Below are 16347 nucleotides of genomic sequence, written 5' to 3' on the forward strand. Positions count from 1 at the left end.
TCTACGCTCAGCTTTCTTTATAGTCCAACTCTCACATCCACACATGACTACTGGAAAAACCATAGCCTTGACTACATGGACCTTTGTTGACAAAGTAATATCTCTGCTTTTTAATATGCTGTCTAGGTTGGTCATAACTTTCCTTCCAAGGAGTAAGCGTCTTTTAATTTCATGGCTGCAATCACCATCTTCAGTGATTTGGGAGCCCCCAAAAAAGTCAGCCAGTGTTTCCACTGTTTCCCCATCTATTTGCCATGAAGTGATGGGACCAGATGCCATGATCTTAGTTTTCTGAATGTTGAGCTTTAAGCCAACTTTTTCACTCTCCTCTCTCACTTTCATCAAGAGGCTCTTTAATTCTTCTTCTCTTTCTGCCATAAGGGTGGTGTCATCTGCATATCTGAGGTTATTGATATTTCTCCTGGCAGCCTTGATTCCAGTTTATGCTTCATCCAGCCCAGCGTTTCTCATGATGTACTCTGCATATAAGTTAAATAAGTAGGGTGACAATATACAGCCTTGACGTTAGGAAGAAAAAATGAGTTAATACATAGAAGGTGCTTAGAACAGTACAGGGCACATAGTAAGTGCTCAGTACGTCTTACTTACTTTTATGGTCATAGCATTGTTTTGCTAAGCTGAACATGACTGATCCGTATTATTAGTATCCTGGTGGCTCAATCCATGAGATACAAACCAAGTAGTTTGGAGGAGAATAGATACATGTATATACATGTATATGTATATACATGTATCTGAAACTATCACAACAGTGTTAATTTGCTATACCTCAATACAAAACAAAAAGGGTTTTAATTAAAGAATCTAAATGCAAGTGTGTAAGTATATCTTATATACTTCCTTCCTTAATCCGTATGCCACAAAAATGCATCCAGAACATTAGATGGCTGGATCGAGTCTTTTTTCAACAGTTTCTCTTAGAATGAAGTTAATTCTAACAGGTCATGTCTCAGATATTGAGTAAACAATCTCACCTAGAAGATATGTCTTTCAAACTCATCACTAAGCAGGGTGCCTTACACTCACACTACTACACATGGTACAGGACACACCACTACAGTGTCTTATACCTGCATCATTACTGTAAGTTATCTTTATTAATGAACCTTTATATCAATCTTATCAGGTAGAAAATACACTATATATATGTGATATAGCCAAGCGATAGATCAGATGACACCTTCAGTGTCACACAGTAAGTGGCATGGTCTGTACTAATTCCTGAGTCAGAGTACTTTACACTACAATACAGACACAGCTGTCCAAAGAACAACACTAATTTTAACATCCAATAAAATCAAGAGAGCTAATTAAAATAGGCACTCCTACTTACACATCAAATCACAGCTCTGGATCATAAGAAATAGAAACATTTTTAGAATGGCTGCTATTTTCCAAGATAATGATAATCAGGAAAAATAATAACAAACAAAAAACTAATACCAAGCAAATGGAATCCAATTATTAAAGTAAGAGTTTTTCTAAGTCTTAAGGATCAAGACATTATTAGGATATAGGACATTTCATGTAAACAGCCTCCAAAAGAACTTGATACCCTCTTCTCAAACTAGCTCCAGCTCCCAAATGGACAGTGTTGTAGGAGAAGCACCCCTTCATCCTGTGGTACTATAATGTTTCTTAGTTATCTTTCCTAACATCTCTAACAAAATTAAATACCAAAATATTGTACAGACAATAATTACTTAATTATTAAATAATTACTTAATAATTATTCTGAGCACCCACTACTTTTTAAGTTGTACATGCTATTCTGTCCAGAAGAAAAGTGATCAAAGGTGTCTAAACTGGAGTCCAATTTTTGAAGTCATCTTTGTCTTTTTTAGAAAATCTTGTACCAAGTTCAGCCTCCTGTCAAAGTATTTCCAGTTTCCACACCCTTTATCTCCACTGTAGTCCAGTTTTTTAGTCTAGAATACTGTAATATCACCCTGACTTCCCTCTTTCAGATCTAATCAAAGGATCTTCATATGTGCCAATCACATTTCTTTATCTGCCATACCATCTAATAAGGTGGTTTGCACATTGTAGGCATTCTATAAATGTTCCTGAATAAATGAAATGGATTTCTGAACTTCATTCCATTGTTAAAACCTTTTTATGCCTTCTATTATTTAATTCCACATAAATCTAACTCTTATTGACTGATATGCAAGATTCTACATAATCTGGCTTGATCTACTCATACAAGTTTAAATATCATTATCTACACCCTGAATCTTGTTTAAGCAACTGATTTCCAGGACACCTTAAGTCTGCTTCTGTTTCCACATCTGTTCCTCTGGTGCTGTTTCAAGTATTCTGCCTAACCCTCAATTCCTATCCAAACTCTGCTCATTTTTCAATGTCCAACACAAATTCTTTTTCCTCCATCAATCTTCTCCAGCTACCCACACTCATGTTTTCTGAATCTTTATATATGCTTTATATATAGCGTGTCCCTGGCTTAGAGTTTAAAGACAAGTACCCTTGAAATAAAATTTTGTGGTGGACATAATAAACCATAAGCATCTATTATATCAAGCATGTTATTAAAAACAAGATACTTCAGTACCTACAAAGTAAGAAAAAAACAATTTCAGAATAAAAGACAGTATTCTAAGTTGACTAAATTTAGCACTACTTAAAAACACTGTACTTATTTTTCACATTTTACTATGAATTAGGAACTTTGACAAAAACTGGCAGTAGTCCATGGACCAGCATTAGGAATTGACTTCTCGGAAGTCTATCTGTAGAGTAGAGGAGCCAGGACCTGTATTTTTAACAAGCTCTTTAGATGATCCTGACACACAACCATTTGAGAACCACCGATATAGTGCAGAGGAGAAAATTAAAAACTAAAAGTAATCCATTTATGATTGACCTTATATATGGTCCTTCATTTAAGTCTTATCATCTGCCAGTTAAACTGAAGCTTCTTAAAAGGAGAGAGTCCATTTGGGAAGGTCATGTACATACTGCTATATTTAAAATGGATAACTAACAAAAACCTATTGTATAGCACATGGAACTCTGCTCAGTGTTATGTGGCAGCCTGGGTAGGAGGGAATTTTAGGGGAAAATGGATACATGGATTATGTATGGCTGAGTCCCTTCACTGTTCCCCTGGAACTATCACAACATTGTTAACTGGCTATACCCCAATACAAAGTGGTTTTTTGTGTATAAAAAAAATAAAATTTACTATGCCAAAAAAAAAAGGAGGGAGTCTAATACTTGAGTATCCACTTGCTCCCATCCCCCAACCAAACAGTACCTGGAATACTGACCTTAACAAAAGACACACTTTGTCTATTTTGTTTGTTTAGCACAATTATAAACATGTGCAGATTAATTTGGGGGGCTTCCCAGATGGCGCAGTCGTAAAGAATCTACTTGCCAATGCAGGAGACGCAGGTTTGGGGATTGGGAAGATCCCCTGGAGTAGGAAAAGGCAACCCACTCCAGTAGTCTTGCCTGGAGAATTCCATGGACAGAGGAGCCTGGCGGGCTTCAGTCTATGGGGTCACAAAACAGCCAAACACGACTGAGAGACTGAGGATGCATTCAGATTAATTTGCTTTCCCGTGGAGTTTTACATAAGACAAGTTACTACTTACTTCTAGAAAATACTCACTTTGTTAAACGAGCTTCCTTCACAGTTTTCTGCCAGACCTGTATCTTTTTTTCCCTTTGGCTCAGTGCTTTCTGATATGCAGATGGAAGACCCCCAGGTATCTCTGTTGTGTCCCCTTCCATTTCAAATGGAATAATAAACACATAGAATTCACATGGTGGTAGGAGTCGGAAGACACTTGGGCTGCTGTTCTCTCTGCACACAATCATGGGATTATCCCAATAGTTAGGCACTGTAGCAAGGCCGGTCCTAGCCATGTGGTCCTCCAGCATTGGGTAATGGGTATGAAAAGGGGCAAAAGTTACTCTCTGGTTCCCAGAGAGAATAAGGGGGCGTGTAGGTGTCAGAATGTGAAAGATGCAACCTGTCGTCGATGAGATGGACAGACGATGGCAAACAGCAATGACTTTAACGTTGTCACAGCTGTGGAGGTGAAGAGCAGTCTGTACAGGGCCCAGGACAAAGGTGCTATTTCTGCACTTCTCAATTGTCACGGATCTGAAAAATGAGGTAAATTCCTTTGAATAAGATTAAAAAACGTTTGGCTACAATATTACTCTGTGATGACAAATAAAAGGACCCCATTCTAAAGAAGATGTAACAACGTCAGGACACTATGAAGACTGCTTACCGTAAGGGGGAGAGCAGATATATAAAAGACTCGTTGCAACGATGGATCTTTACATGTGCCCCCACCAGAGTATCTGAGCTCTTGGCCAACGTCTGCTTGTAAACCTGGCTCATCACCACCATGCGGTGCATCCTTGGGGCCACGTGAGTATTACAGGCAATCTTCGCTCTCTTGGTTGTCCCTTCAACTATTTAAGAAAAATACATAAAGATAGTTTCAAAGTTTCACCATCCAAATGAGCTCATACATATCTACATGTCCATATGTCTAAAATTAGATACATAACAGGTTTAAAAAGTGTTAGATCTGAGTGTCAGGTAAAGAGCTGTATGCTATACTACTCTCTGTGCTTTTCTGTATGTTGCCAAATTTTAAATTGTCTTTTTAAAAAAAGGTTAAATCTACAATCCATTCAAGATTGCCTATAGATCTAAGATTTTTTTCATGTCTACTCTTCAAGTTAAGTAATGTGCCTAAGGCCATATGGCTAGTAAGTGGTAGAGTTGACGCAATTCAAGTATCTTCCCCAACTCACCTTAATTTATCATCCCAACTCTGAAATATTCTTTTTAAATTGCCATAATACAAATTCTGAACTCCTCCCAAGTTACTTACCACATCATTCCATGCATTCTATTTAGGTTCATGTCTTTACTCCCGGGATCATTACTGAGAGTACATCTTCCTCTCAGACATGGTGCCTTGCACAAACTCACACTCAAAAACTCTGTGCAGGCTGCCCTCCTAACACAGTCTCCCCATGACGTCATTGCTTTCTCAGACTGTACTTCCCTGCAAGCCACCAGGACCACTCTTGTAAAGAAAACTGCCAAATGTGGAGAGGTCACGTAGTACGCTATTCTTCTTTTAAAACAATTCTTGTTTTCTTTTATTAGAAAACTAATATACGGCTACTGCAGAAAACTTTTAAATACTATAAGTAAAACAAGATAAAAATTATTTGTAATCCTACTATCTAACACATTTTGTAATCCTAAGAGGTCAGATGTCCTTTTTCCTCCTAGTACTTAACCTAACAATGTTTAAAAACTTACTTGCACTTATATTTCTTTTATCAACATCAATAATTATATAGTATCTCCTGTTTATAGGAGCCATACATACCTGAGAGTCTGACCTCATGCTAGAGCAATAACTTGGTTGCATATAAAATACTTGGATCATTGTAGATGTTGCTCAACTGTTTTCTGAATTTTAGCATTACAAAAATTTGATACAAAAGTGATTTTTTTTTTTTTTTACATTTGCATGGAAACTATTTTCTCTTTATCTCTGAAACTCAAAGATTTTGGAAGTATATTCTAGTCTTTTCCCATTAATTTTGCCTGGCATTTGCCTTAGTGCAGCACCTATTTCTGAGGCTCTCGTCTCTTAAAACTTATACCTGGGCTCCAAGAAGTCATACAGTACCTGAACCTATCCCGTTAGCCATCACTGGACGATCAGAAGTAGATACCTTTGCAACCAAAGCCAAATTCTCTCTACTATAAATTTACATTTCTAATTCAGAAATAGCTAGTCTGCCTGTGTCTGTATAGCTAAAAGAACTTCATTTTTGCAACAACTCTATGAGGGTATAACTGTGGATTAGCCAATTTCTGCTAAATGGCACAGAAAATGGGAAAGCTTCAAACAAATCAGCATGAGAGTGAGAGGGAAAACGAGCCAGAAAAGACAAAAGTAAAGCAAAGAAAGAACTAACTGAAGTTGGAGTTTCTGTTAGCTGCAACCAAAGCAAGTTGGACTAATGAGTCAACTGAGATTGTTGCTGCCTTGAGAAAAAGTCATTTACAAAAGAGATGTTCCCTTTTTTCCCTTTTATTGTAGCAATATTCTTGAGGTCTTCCACAAAAGATGTGTGATCACTAATACACCAGAAAATACTAGGTTCCATAACCTGTCATTCAATTTAATATAGATTAAGATATTAATAAATACCTTGGTGAGCCCAAGCCAATTTCTTTCCAGACTTGAGGCAAGCAGATGTACCAAATGGATTCCCAGTCAAGCAGGTCCTTAACCAGGCTTCCAGCTTGTAGAAAGAAAAAGTCTTAGAGGCCTTTGAGAAGCCCGTTTCCGCATGCAGTGGATGCCACAGTGCAAGTTCATAGAGCGGATATATCTTCCTAGCTCCACTCACTGTACCTTCGATAAGAAAGCTGAGCGCCACAACAGCTTCCCGAGAGACTAGACTACTGTGGGTTGAATGAAATGATGCAGTAAGTTGCTCTGGGTCTAAAAGCAGCTCAAGGAGATCTGACAGATGATCACAGACAAAAGCCTGATGACTGTAATCATTCCAGTTCTAAAAAATATCAAAAGAAAGCACTCTTAACAGAACAACGAGATTCAGTGAGATCTGAAACTTTCATATTTTAATTGTTTTATGTTTATACTTTGCCTCATCCCCCCAAAAGCATTTAAGGTGACTATACAAAACTTACAAAGATTTTCTGTGCATGTGATAGGTATAAAGAGATTCTATCCTACCTAAGATAATCCAAAAGTAACACTAGTAGCTAAGCTTCAGTGTGTGCCAAGCACTGTTAAAGAAACTTTATCATTATTTAGTCCTAGCAACAGTCTTAAATTAGATGCCATTACCATGCCCATTTCACAGATGAAGAAATGGAGATACAAAAAGAAATTTGCCCAAGGTCACACAGCTAGTAAATATTCTAAAAGTTTACATCAAACATTTCATGAAGCACTAGGTTTTTTAAATTTACCTTCTCAAATCACAGAATTTCAAAATCTGATGAAAAAAGGCAACTGATCTTACAGTAGTCAGATTTAAAAGAAGTTATTACTTTGGGAATAAGCTTTGAGTTAGTAGACATTCTAATAACTTGGCTCATTCATTTGACATATTTTTTTGAATACCTCTTATGTGATATGACCAGTGTTATGTGATGAATTATACAAACTGAGTAAGACATGGTTCCTGTCCTCAAGGAATTCAGCATCTGTGTAGTGAAATGACAACATAAACTAAAACACAATGAGATAAGACCTATAGCAGAGATCTGAAAGATGTTCTATGGGCAGGAGAGGAACAAGAACATCATTTGGGGAAAACAAATCTTAGTGTAGTGCTGTTTGAATAGATTCTTGATTGACATTGGTAGTTTTGCAAACAGATCAGGAAAAAAGGCATTCTAGCCCTAGTAAACTGCATCCAAAGGCCCATAGGAGTAAAATTACATGCTATGTTGAGAGAAAATTCTGGGTGGGGTGTAGGGAGCATGCTGGGAAGTGGCAGAGGAAGGTAAAATGGTAGGTAGTGTCCATTCAGCAAAAGCCTTGCATGAAATACTAAGGTCTCTAGGCTTCATTGTGTGTGCCAGAGATTTTCAAACTATTTTGTAAACAGCTATACCATTTTCTCTTTTGAATAAACTCTCTTTTGGATGCCAGGGAACACTTCAAAGCAGAGCTGCCCACAACCTCACCTGCTCTTCCCCCTTCTTGCTGCATCTCCCTCCCCCGTAGTAAGCAGGCTGGAGAGGACTCCAAGAGTACAAGGGTGAAGACAACAATGACAGTGAGAATTCACTGGTGGAGTTCTGACAGGAGATGGATACAACTGATCTGTATTTAGGAAACTCCAGTGTAGTAGGTGGGCTATAGATTAAAAGCAGGATGATCAAGTAGGATCTAATACCAGAAATAAAAGCAAAAAAAAAAAAAAAGACACTAGGACCTATATAAGAAGAAGAAGAAAGACAAATTTTTAAAGTTATTTTGGAATCAGAATCAATAAGGCTTGACAACTAAGTAGGTAAGGGTGGTGATAAAGAGAGCATGGATGGCTGGCTGGTAGTAACTTTCACTGGCACAAGGAATACAAGTTAATTTAAGTGAAGGGAGATTTACTGCAGGGACACATAGTCATCTCCCAAATGGAAGTACAGGGAGGCCTCATCAGAACCGGAACCGGAAAGCCAGTTTGAACCTCTTCCTCTCCCAGGACGCTCTGCATATCTGTTCCATTCTCTTCTTTTTCTCTGATTCCCTCAGAGTTTAATCCATCATAACTCCAGGTCACTCACAAATGTGCTAGCTGTGCTGGTCTCAATGCCACATGAGCTACCAGCTCAAATACCCATCACCAATTGGTAATTTCTTCAACCCCTTGGGGTATTGTTTGGGCCATGGTCATCATTTCAAATCAGACCACTTTCAAATTCATGCCAAGGAATGGGTTACTCTAGTCAAGTGTCCATCCCTGATCCAGTCAGTTGCTGGGAGATGCCATACACAAATTAAAGTCACCATATACTGGTGCTTACTGTGCAACAAGTCATGTGCTGTATATTACTGAATTCTCACAGCCACTCAGAAATAGGCATTATCATCCCCACGCAGAGAAAAGAAGCGAAGCAAGAGAAGTTAACTGACTTGCCTACAATCATGTGAAATTGAATTCATCAACATTTGCAAAAATGTGAACACTAATTAAGAGTCAAGTAAATGATTTGCCAGAAAATTATCTAAGTGATTTTTGTGTCATTGAAGGAACTGAAATCACTTCTCTATGTTGATTAAGACTGCACATGTTGATTTTGTTTTATAAATAGGAAAAAAATCAAAACAAAACAAGCCAGCAAATCTCTGGCTTATATAAGTTATTCAAAGTAATTTTTAATGAAGGCAATATATCTCCCTCGAAAATTATCCCTGTCAGAGAAAGAGACCATAATTTAAACAGTACCTTATTATGACAACTGGATTTTTCAGTCAGGTCAGGAGACTGAGCTCTGTGTCTGGGACTAGGCCACTCTTCCCCAATCAAAGATGTCCTCAGGGAGACCTTGTTTAACTGCTGTATATGTAAGAAGAGCAGAAACTGCAGGGTGTCCACGGAAAGCTGTCCAAGAAGAAAATAAATGATGAACCCATGTCCTAAAATGACATCAACCACTAGTCTACAACTAAGTAGGTATAGTAAAAGAAGTCACAACAGTGTTCTGACCCTAAAAGGGCAAATGAAACATGTTTCTAGCATTGGATGCAGGTGTCTCTGGCACCCAGATGGAGTGTCTAAAACTAAACTGGAGTCACTTATCTTCTCAGAAAGCTATGTAGCATCTATGGCCACTGATATTCTCTCCCAAAAGTCATGAAGCCCATTCTTTTTAGAAGTATATTATTTCAGAAGTTTAAAATTATATTTAATAAACCTTGGTAATTTGAATTAAAAAGTAGAAAGAAAGGAAGGAAATTTAATCAAGACACAGAAGTTAAACATAATCATAAACTAATCAAGAAAGTTTAGGATATCAGGGTAACATCTGAAATTGTATGTAATTTTTTGGTGTATGGTATTCTGTGGAGGAGTAGGCCTCAGGTTTTCATCAAATTCTTTAAAAAGTGCTTGATTGAAAAAAAAATACTACTGGCCTGACAAATGTTTCTAAATCATTTATTTGAAGAAGGTATGGTTTGAAGCTCATGATTATCCTCATATACCCATTCCCATACACATACAATGGAGGCAAAAAAGTGAAGTAATACCTCTGGGACTACAGCTATATTCACCCTGATTGCCAACACAGCTCAAAATCATGAAGCCTAAGGAACTTAAAAATATGGGTTCTCAGAACCACCTAAACCTAGCTATTCAGATCAGCAGTCAACATGGAACCTCATGAATCCATGTATTTTTTTTTTAGGTTGTTTTCTTAACTAAAGTTACTTTCTTAACTGAACCTTTTGAGGTAAGTGTAGTTTCACATGCAGCTGCAAGAACAAAGATCTGATGTACTCTTTACTCAATTTCCCATCTTGCAAAACTATTGTGCCATAGTATTGACAGGGTATTGACATGGATGCAGTCAAGGTAAAGAACACTTCCATCCACACACAGATCCTCATGTTGCCCTTTTATAGCCACACCGACTTCCCACCTTCCCTCACCCCTTCTTCAGCCCCTGGCCACTTTTCTGTTCTCTGTTTCCATAATTTTGTCATTTCAAGAATGTTACATAAACAGAATCACAGTATGTCATCTTTTGGGACTGACTTTTTTCACTCAACATAACTTCCTGATTTTATACATATTAGTACTTCCGTTTAATAATTATGTGTTATACTGTCATTACTTCTCCATATACCCGCCTCTCCATGAGACTATGAGATCTCTTTTTCATTTTTATGTTCCTAATAACTAGCACACATAGTAAGCACTCAAAAAACACTGGGGCTTCTTGAAGGTTTTATTCATCTCTGTATCCACAGCACTCACTACTGCACATAGTAGGCACTCAATAAATGTTTAAGGGCTGATGCTGAAGCTCTGACACCTTGGCCAATTGATGCCAAGAGCGGACTCCTGGAAAAGACCCTGATGCTGGGAAAGATTGAAGGCAGGAGGAGAAGGGGGCAACAGAGGATGAGATGGTTGGATGGCACCACTGATGCAATGGACGTGAACCTGGGCAAACTCTGAGAGAGAGCAAAGGAGAGGGAAGCCTGGAGTGCTGAAGTTCATGGGGTCACAAACAGTTGAACATGATTTAGCGACTGAACAACAACTAATTATAATGCCCTTCTCCTCCTGGTTGCTTGCCAAACTTTTTTTCAATTTCCAAAACTTTGTTTAGATATTATTTCATGTGGTAGAGTCTCACTAGGTGCTAATTAAATACCTTTCCCTCCTTGAGCACACAATCAGATGGCATTTCCCAGCCTCCTTTGAAACTGGATATGGCATAACTGGGTTACAATCAATGGAATATGGGTGGATTTACACATAATACTTTCAAGCCTCCCAAAGAATAGGCGTGAAGGACTCAGGCCCTAGTGGGCATGGCCGTAGCAAACTGTATTTTATTTGCAATTTTCACTTCCTCATCTTCCAAGGGGCTTACATGGCTCTATCTATGGCCACAGGATTTCCCTACTTCCTATGAGGCAGATTCCCTCCCATCTTAATAATATCAGGCAAGGACACATGACAAGGCTTTAGCCAGTGGAACAAAAGTAGCTGCCGTTTATGTCACATCTGAGCAAAAGTTTTAAGAGGTGTCAAAACTTTTCTCCTATTCTTTTGCTCTTCCCTTCTATCATAAGACAGGCATGACCTTCACAGAAGCTGTTCCTTCAGCCTGAGTCCCCAAATGGGCAGAAACAGAGCCAGAGCCTGGAAAAGAGCTTTCACTAAGGTGCAAACTAAAAGTCAAATAAGCAAGAAATAAACTCCAGTTACTGTAAGCCACTGGAATTTCATTTTTGTTTGTTTTTAACTGCAGCAAAGCAGACTAGTACAATAGTGGCTCTAAAAGACAGAAGATGCCTAGATCCCTGAGTCATTTGCTTAGACAACAGCAGCCTAGAGACTCATCCAACCAGACGCCTTATGTTGGACTGCCGCATGAATAAGAAATAAAATGTTATTGCACTAAGCCACTGAAATGCTGGACTCACTTGTTACTGTAATAAGTTTACTCTGATTAATATACTTTCCCTGTGAAATCTTTCCTCATCACCAGAATTAACTATTCTCTTCTCTCTTCTGTTTCTGTACTCTGCATACTTTTACTGTTCATTCCATTCTATTAAATAGTACTTTTTAAACTGAAATATAGTTGATGTACAATATTGTGTTAAATTTCATGTGTACAGCAAAGTGATTCGGTTACACACACACACAACACACACAATTTGATTATTTTCCATTATATATATACATTTGATTCTTTTCCATTAGTGTATTATGAGATATTGAATATAGTTCCCTATGCCATATAGCAGATCCTTGTTGTTTATCTCTTTTATATATGGTAGTGTGCATCTGTTAACCCCATACTCCTAATTTATCTCCCCACTTCACAAGTTTGTTCTCTATGGCTATGAGTCTGTTTCAGTTTTGCAAATAAGTTCATTTGTACTATTTTCTATATCCACATAGAAGTGGTATCATATTTGTTTTTCTCTGTCTTACTTCATTTAGTATGATAATCTCTAGGATCATCCATGTTGTTGCAAATGGCATGATTGCATTCTTTTCATTCTTTTCTATGATAAGTAATTAACATATGTGTCTTCCTTATCCATTCATCTGTTGACAGACACTTAGGTTGCCTCCAAGTGTTAGCAAATGTAAACATGCTGCCATGAACACTGGGGTACTTGCCGCTTTTCAAATTAGAGTTTTCTTTGGATATAGGTCCAAGAGTGGGATTGCTGGATCATATGGTAGCTTTATTTTTATTTTAAGGAACCTCCATACTGTTTTCCATAGTGGCTGTACCAATTTACATTCCCGTCAACAGTTTGCAAGGTAGTCTTTTCTCCACACCCTCCCCAGCATTTGTTATTTGTAGATTTTTTGATGATAGCCATTCTGAATGGTGTGAGGTAATACCTCAGAGTGGTTTTTATTAAACAATTTTTATTAGAGTATAGTTGATTTGGGCTTCGCTAGTGGCTCAGATGGAAAAGAACCTGCCTGCAATGCTGGAGACCCAGATTTGATGCCTATGTTGGGAAGATCCCCTGGAGAAGGGAATGGCAACCCACTCCAGTATTCTTGCCTGGAGAATCCCATGCACAGAGGAGCCTGGTGGGCTACAGCCGATGGGGTCACAAAGAGTTGGACATGACTGAGTGACTAATACAATAACAGTTGATTTACAAGGTCTGTTAGTTTGAGGTGCACAACAAAGTGAATCAGTTACACATATATCCACTCTTTTTTAGATTCTTTTCCCATATTGGTCATTTCAGAGTACTGAGTAGAATTCAATGTGGTTTTTGATTTGTACTTCTCTAATAATTAACATCGTTGGTCATCTGCATGTCTTCTTTGAAGAAATGTTTATTAAATAGCACCTTTTACACATACCAGCTTCCCCTACTAGTCTATGAGCTCCATGAGGGCAGAGCTGCTAGTCTAATTATCTTTGACTCCCAGCACACAGCAAATGCACACTTAAAAGCAGGCAGGTGCTCTTACCGTAACAGTCAACAGATCGTAAGCACTCACATACCTCAATACTAGTTTTAATGTCAATGAAAATATTTCCCTCTTCCAATTACAGGGTTTCTATATCATTATCACTTTGAAAGTAGATGAGTATGGATTGCTAAGTAAGGACTAATTCACTAAATACTGCCAAACTGGAAATGCTAAAACTTAAATGGTGCTTTGGGATCACATGGTCATTAAAATCTAAACATGTATAATATCATATATGAAACGAATCGCCAGTCCAGATTCAATGCACGATACTGGATGCTTGGGGCTGGTGCACTGGGACAACCCAGAGGGATGGTACAGGGAGGGAGAAGGGAGGGGGGTTCAGGATGGGGAACACGTGTATACCTGTGGCGGATTCATGTTGATGTATGGCAAAACCTATACAATATTGTAAAGTAATTAACCTCCAATTAAAATAAATATATTAAAAAAATAAATACAAAAAAATAAAGTTGACCATCATTAAAATATTAATAAATAAAATCTAAAACTTGCACACTCTACAGCTAGTACAAATAGTTTATTTCCCAAAGTAACTAAACACACACACATATAAATTGATACCTGATTTCTTTGCTTTTCGACTTCATCCTCAGACATGCAGTTGGACAGAATCTCAGACCATTCCAGGCGCTCCTCTGGTTTCTTCATTGCAAGACTATCAAACATTTCAAAGTAAAGCCATGCCAGATCCTTAGCCAACTGCAGCTTCCCACATGCAATGTGCCTCCATGTAGACCAAGACAGGCGTGGGTAACCTCCCTCTATGGTCCGTGTTCGCACGTACGTGGATATCTTCCTGAGATAGTGAAGACTGAACTTGGACGGAGGGGGAATCTGCAAGGCACCCACTATGAAGGGTTCTGCTTTCACCCAGAGGAGAACTCCGGACTGATCCATATTATCTCTAAGGACATCTGCGTGAAAAGGCTTCTTTGCATACCTAGGAAACAAAGTTTCTTTACAAACTAATCTGAAACAAAACTCATTTACACATTTTCTTGTAAGGTGACCTTTCCCTTAACTGTTTTTAAATGTACTGCTGCTGCTGCTGCTAAGTCACTTCAGTCGTGTCCGACTCTGTGCGACCCCATAGACGGCAGCCCACCAGGCTCCCCCGTCCCTGGGATTCTCCAGACAAGAACACTGAGTGGGTTGCCATTTCCTTCTCCAATGCATGAAAGTGAAAAATGAAAGTGAAGTCGCTCAGTAGTGTCCAACTCTTAGCGACCCCATGGACTGCGGCCCACCAGGCTCCTCCGTTCATGGGATTTTCCAAGCAAGAGTGCTGGAGTGGGGTGCCATTGCCTTCTCCGTTTACATGTGCTAGTTTCATGTACTAGATTCAGTTTAAAAAGTGAATCCAGTTCATCAAACAAAAACAAAATAGATCTTTTGGTCAGATCTCATCATAATCTATTTGAGCAAGAAAAAAATGTGATAAAACCATCTGACTTGTTGAAAGTGGTTGTTCTAGGAAGTGTATAAATGCGTGAGGTATGAGATAGATGCCTGCTCAGGATAAAGAAAAGAAGAAATGGAAAAAAAGAGCCATCCTATCACCAGAAATCTTGCTCTACCCTGAGGGCAAACACTAATCAAAATAAGGGGAATAAAATTTCAAAGTCCAATCACTTACATATAGAGGATGAGATTGATTAAAGATTTGGATGTGTTAGTTGCCCATATGAGTGCAACATCAAGCACTAGCAGAGGTGGCAGACAAGAACGCCCATGTAAACACAAACCGAAAAAACTGATCAAGGAAATTAAAGCATCTTTATTTTCTGTAACAGTGAACCTGCTCTGGCATATTCTATTGTCCTTAGTTCAGGAGCAATATTTTTAGATTTTGTTTGTTCATTGCTTGTTGTTAACAACAATATACCATTTTAATGGAATATTTATTAAATATCTAAAAATGGAAGGGGAGGAAAGTATCCACAGGCCTACCACCAAAGGGAAACTGGTTAATATTTTACTGTACTTCCTTTTCTACACAGGTTTTTGAATGTTCATAGTTGTGATAATACTGTATATTCTGCATTGTATAGTACAATTCTGTATTATTTTAAAAGCTGAAAAAAGATACTCCAGTTTATTCATCTGTTCTATTTTCAGACACCTTGTAAATTTATATTTTTTCACAAAAACAAGACAGACAAAATAGTGATCATTGTTGAAGCTGGATGATGGGCACGTGGGGGTTCACTTACCTATTCTACTTTTATATATGTGAAATTTTTCCACAATAAAAAGTTTAATGTTTTCACTTTTATAAATAATGCTGTAATTACCACCTTTCTGCATATATTCCGGCTTGTGATTAATTCCCAGAGAAAATTTTCAAATGTGCATTTGTGAAATGAAGTAATTGACATTTCACAAGTTCCCGCCATACATCCACTGCTTTCCAAAATGATTATATAAAATTTTCCATCAGTTGACCAACCAATGGTTTTCATTGAGCACGCCTCAGCATTAACTTCACTTTAAAAACCTTCATTTTATGACTGGATGAAAAAAAGTTTTACTGCTATTTTTGTTTGGCACTTGATTCTAAGAAAGCTGTGCTTCTTTGGGGAATTCTCTGTTCAAAAAATAACGGACATAAATTACGTGCTTATTATGTGCTAGGCAGCATTCTAAGTATTTCATGCTTTTCACCTTCTTTCATCCTTACAATCACCTAGAGATACATATATTATCCCCATTTTCAGATGAGAAAACTGGGGCTTAGAAAAGTTAAGTGAGTTACTTACCTAGAGTCACATACTTGAGTTGGCAGAGAAACCTGGATTAGAATTCAAGTCAATCTGACTTCAGAACTGAGCTACTTACACACATATATATTAATACTTTAGGAACCCAGTTTTAGGAGAATCTGGAAAGTGGGAGTGAGTCTAGAAGAGAATTACCAGAATGAGTGGTCTTAAATGGAGGGCCACGTAAGGGCCAAGTGAAGAATCATGGAAGCATGAACCTCAGAAAGGGTGTGAAAGGGTGGATGACAGCTATCTTCGAATTTTCTGAGTAAAATCAGACGATGCAGGT

General features: G+C 38.1%; 1 protein-coding gene across 2 annotated transcripts in view; it reads right to left on the bottom strand.

Annotated features, from left to right (window-relative positions):
* Window positions 1-16347, bottom strand: part of TBCCD1 (TBCC domain containing 1) — a 27357-nt gene that overhangs the window by 6818 nt on the left and 4192 nt on the right. For both annotated transcript variants that reach the window (XM_010853892.1, XM_010853891.1), the window contains exons 2-6: window positions 13858-14236; window positions 9025-9180; window positions 6249-6615; window positions 4290-4476; window positions 3659-4156 (exon numbers count right to left, since the gene is read on the bottom strand). In XM_010853892.1, coding sequence (XP_010852194.1) covers window positions 3659-4156; window positions 4290-4476; window positions 6249-6615; window positions 9025-9180; window positions 13858-14193 — 1544 coding nt within the window. In that variant the 5' untranslated portion in view covers window positions 14194-14236. The remainder of the gene's footprint in view (window positions 1-3658; window positions 4157-4289; window positions 4477-6248; window positions 6616-9024; window positions 9181-13857; window positions 14237-16347) is intronic.

This window comes from Bison bison, unplaced genomic scaffold (assembly GCF_000754665.1).
Source record: "Bison bison bison isolate TAMUID 2011002044 unplaced genomic scaffold, Bison_UMD1.0 scf7180017864333, whole genome shotgun sequence".
Classification (NCBI taxonomy): Eukaryota; Metazoa; Chordata; class Mammalia; order Artiodactyla; family Bovidae; genus Bison; species Bison bison.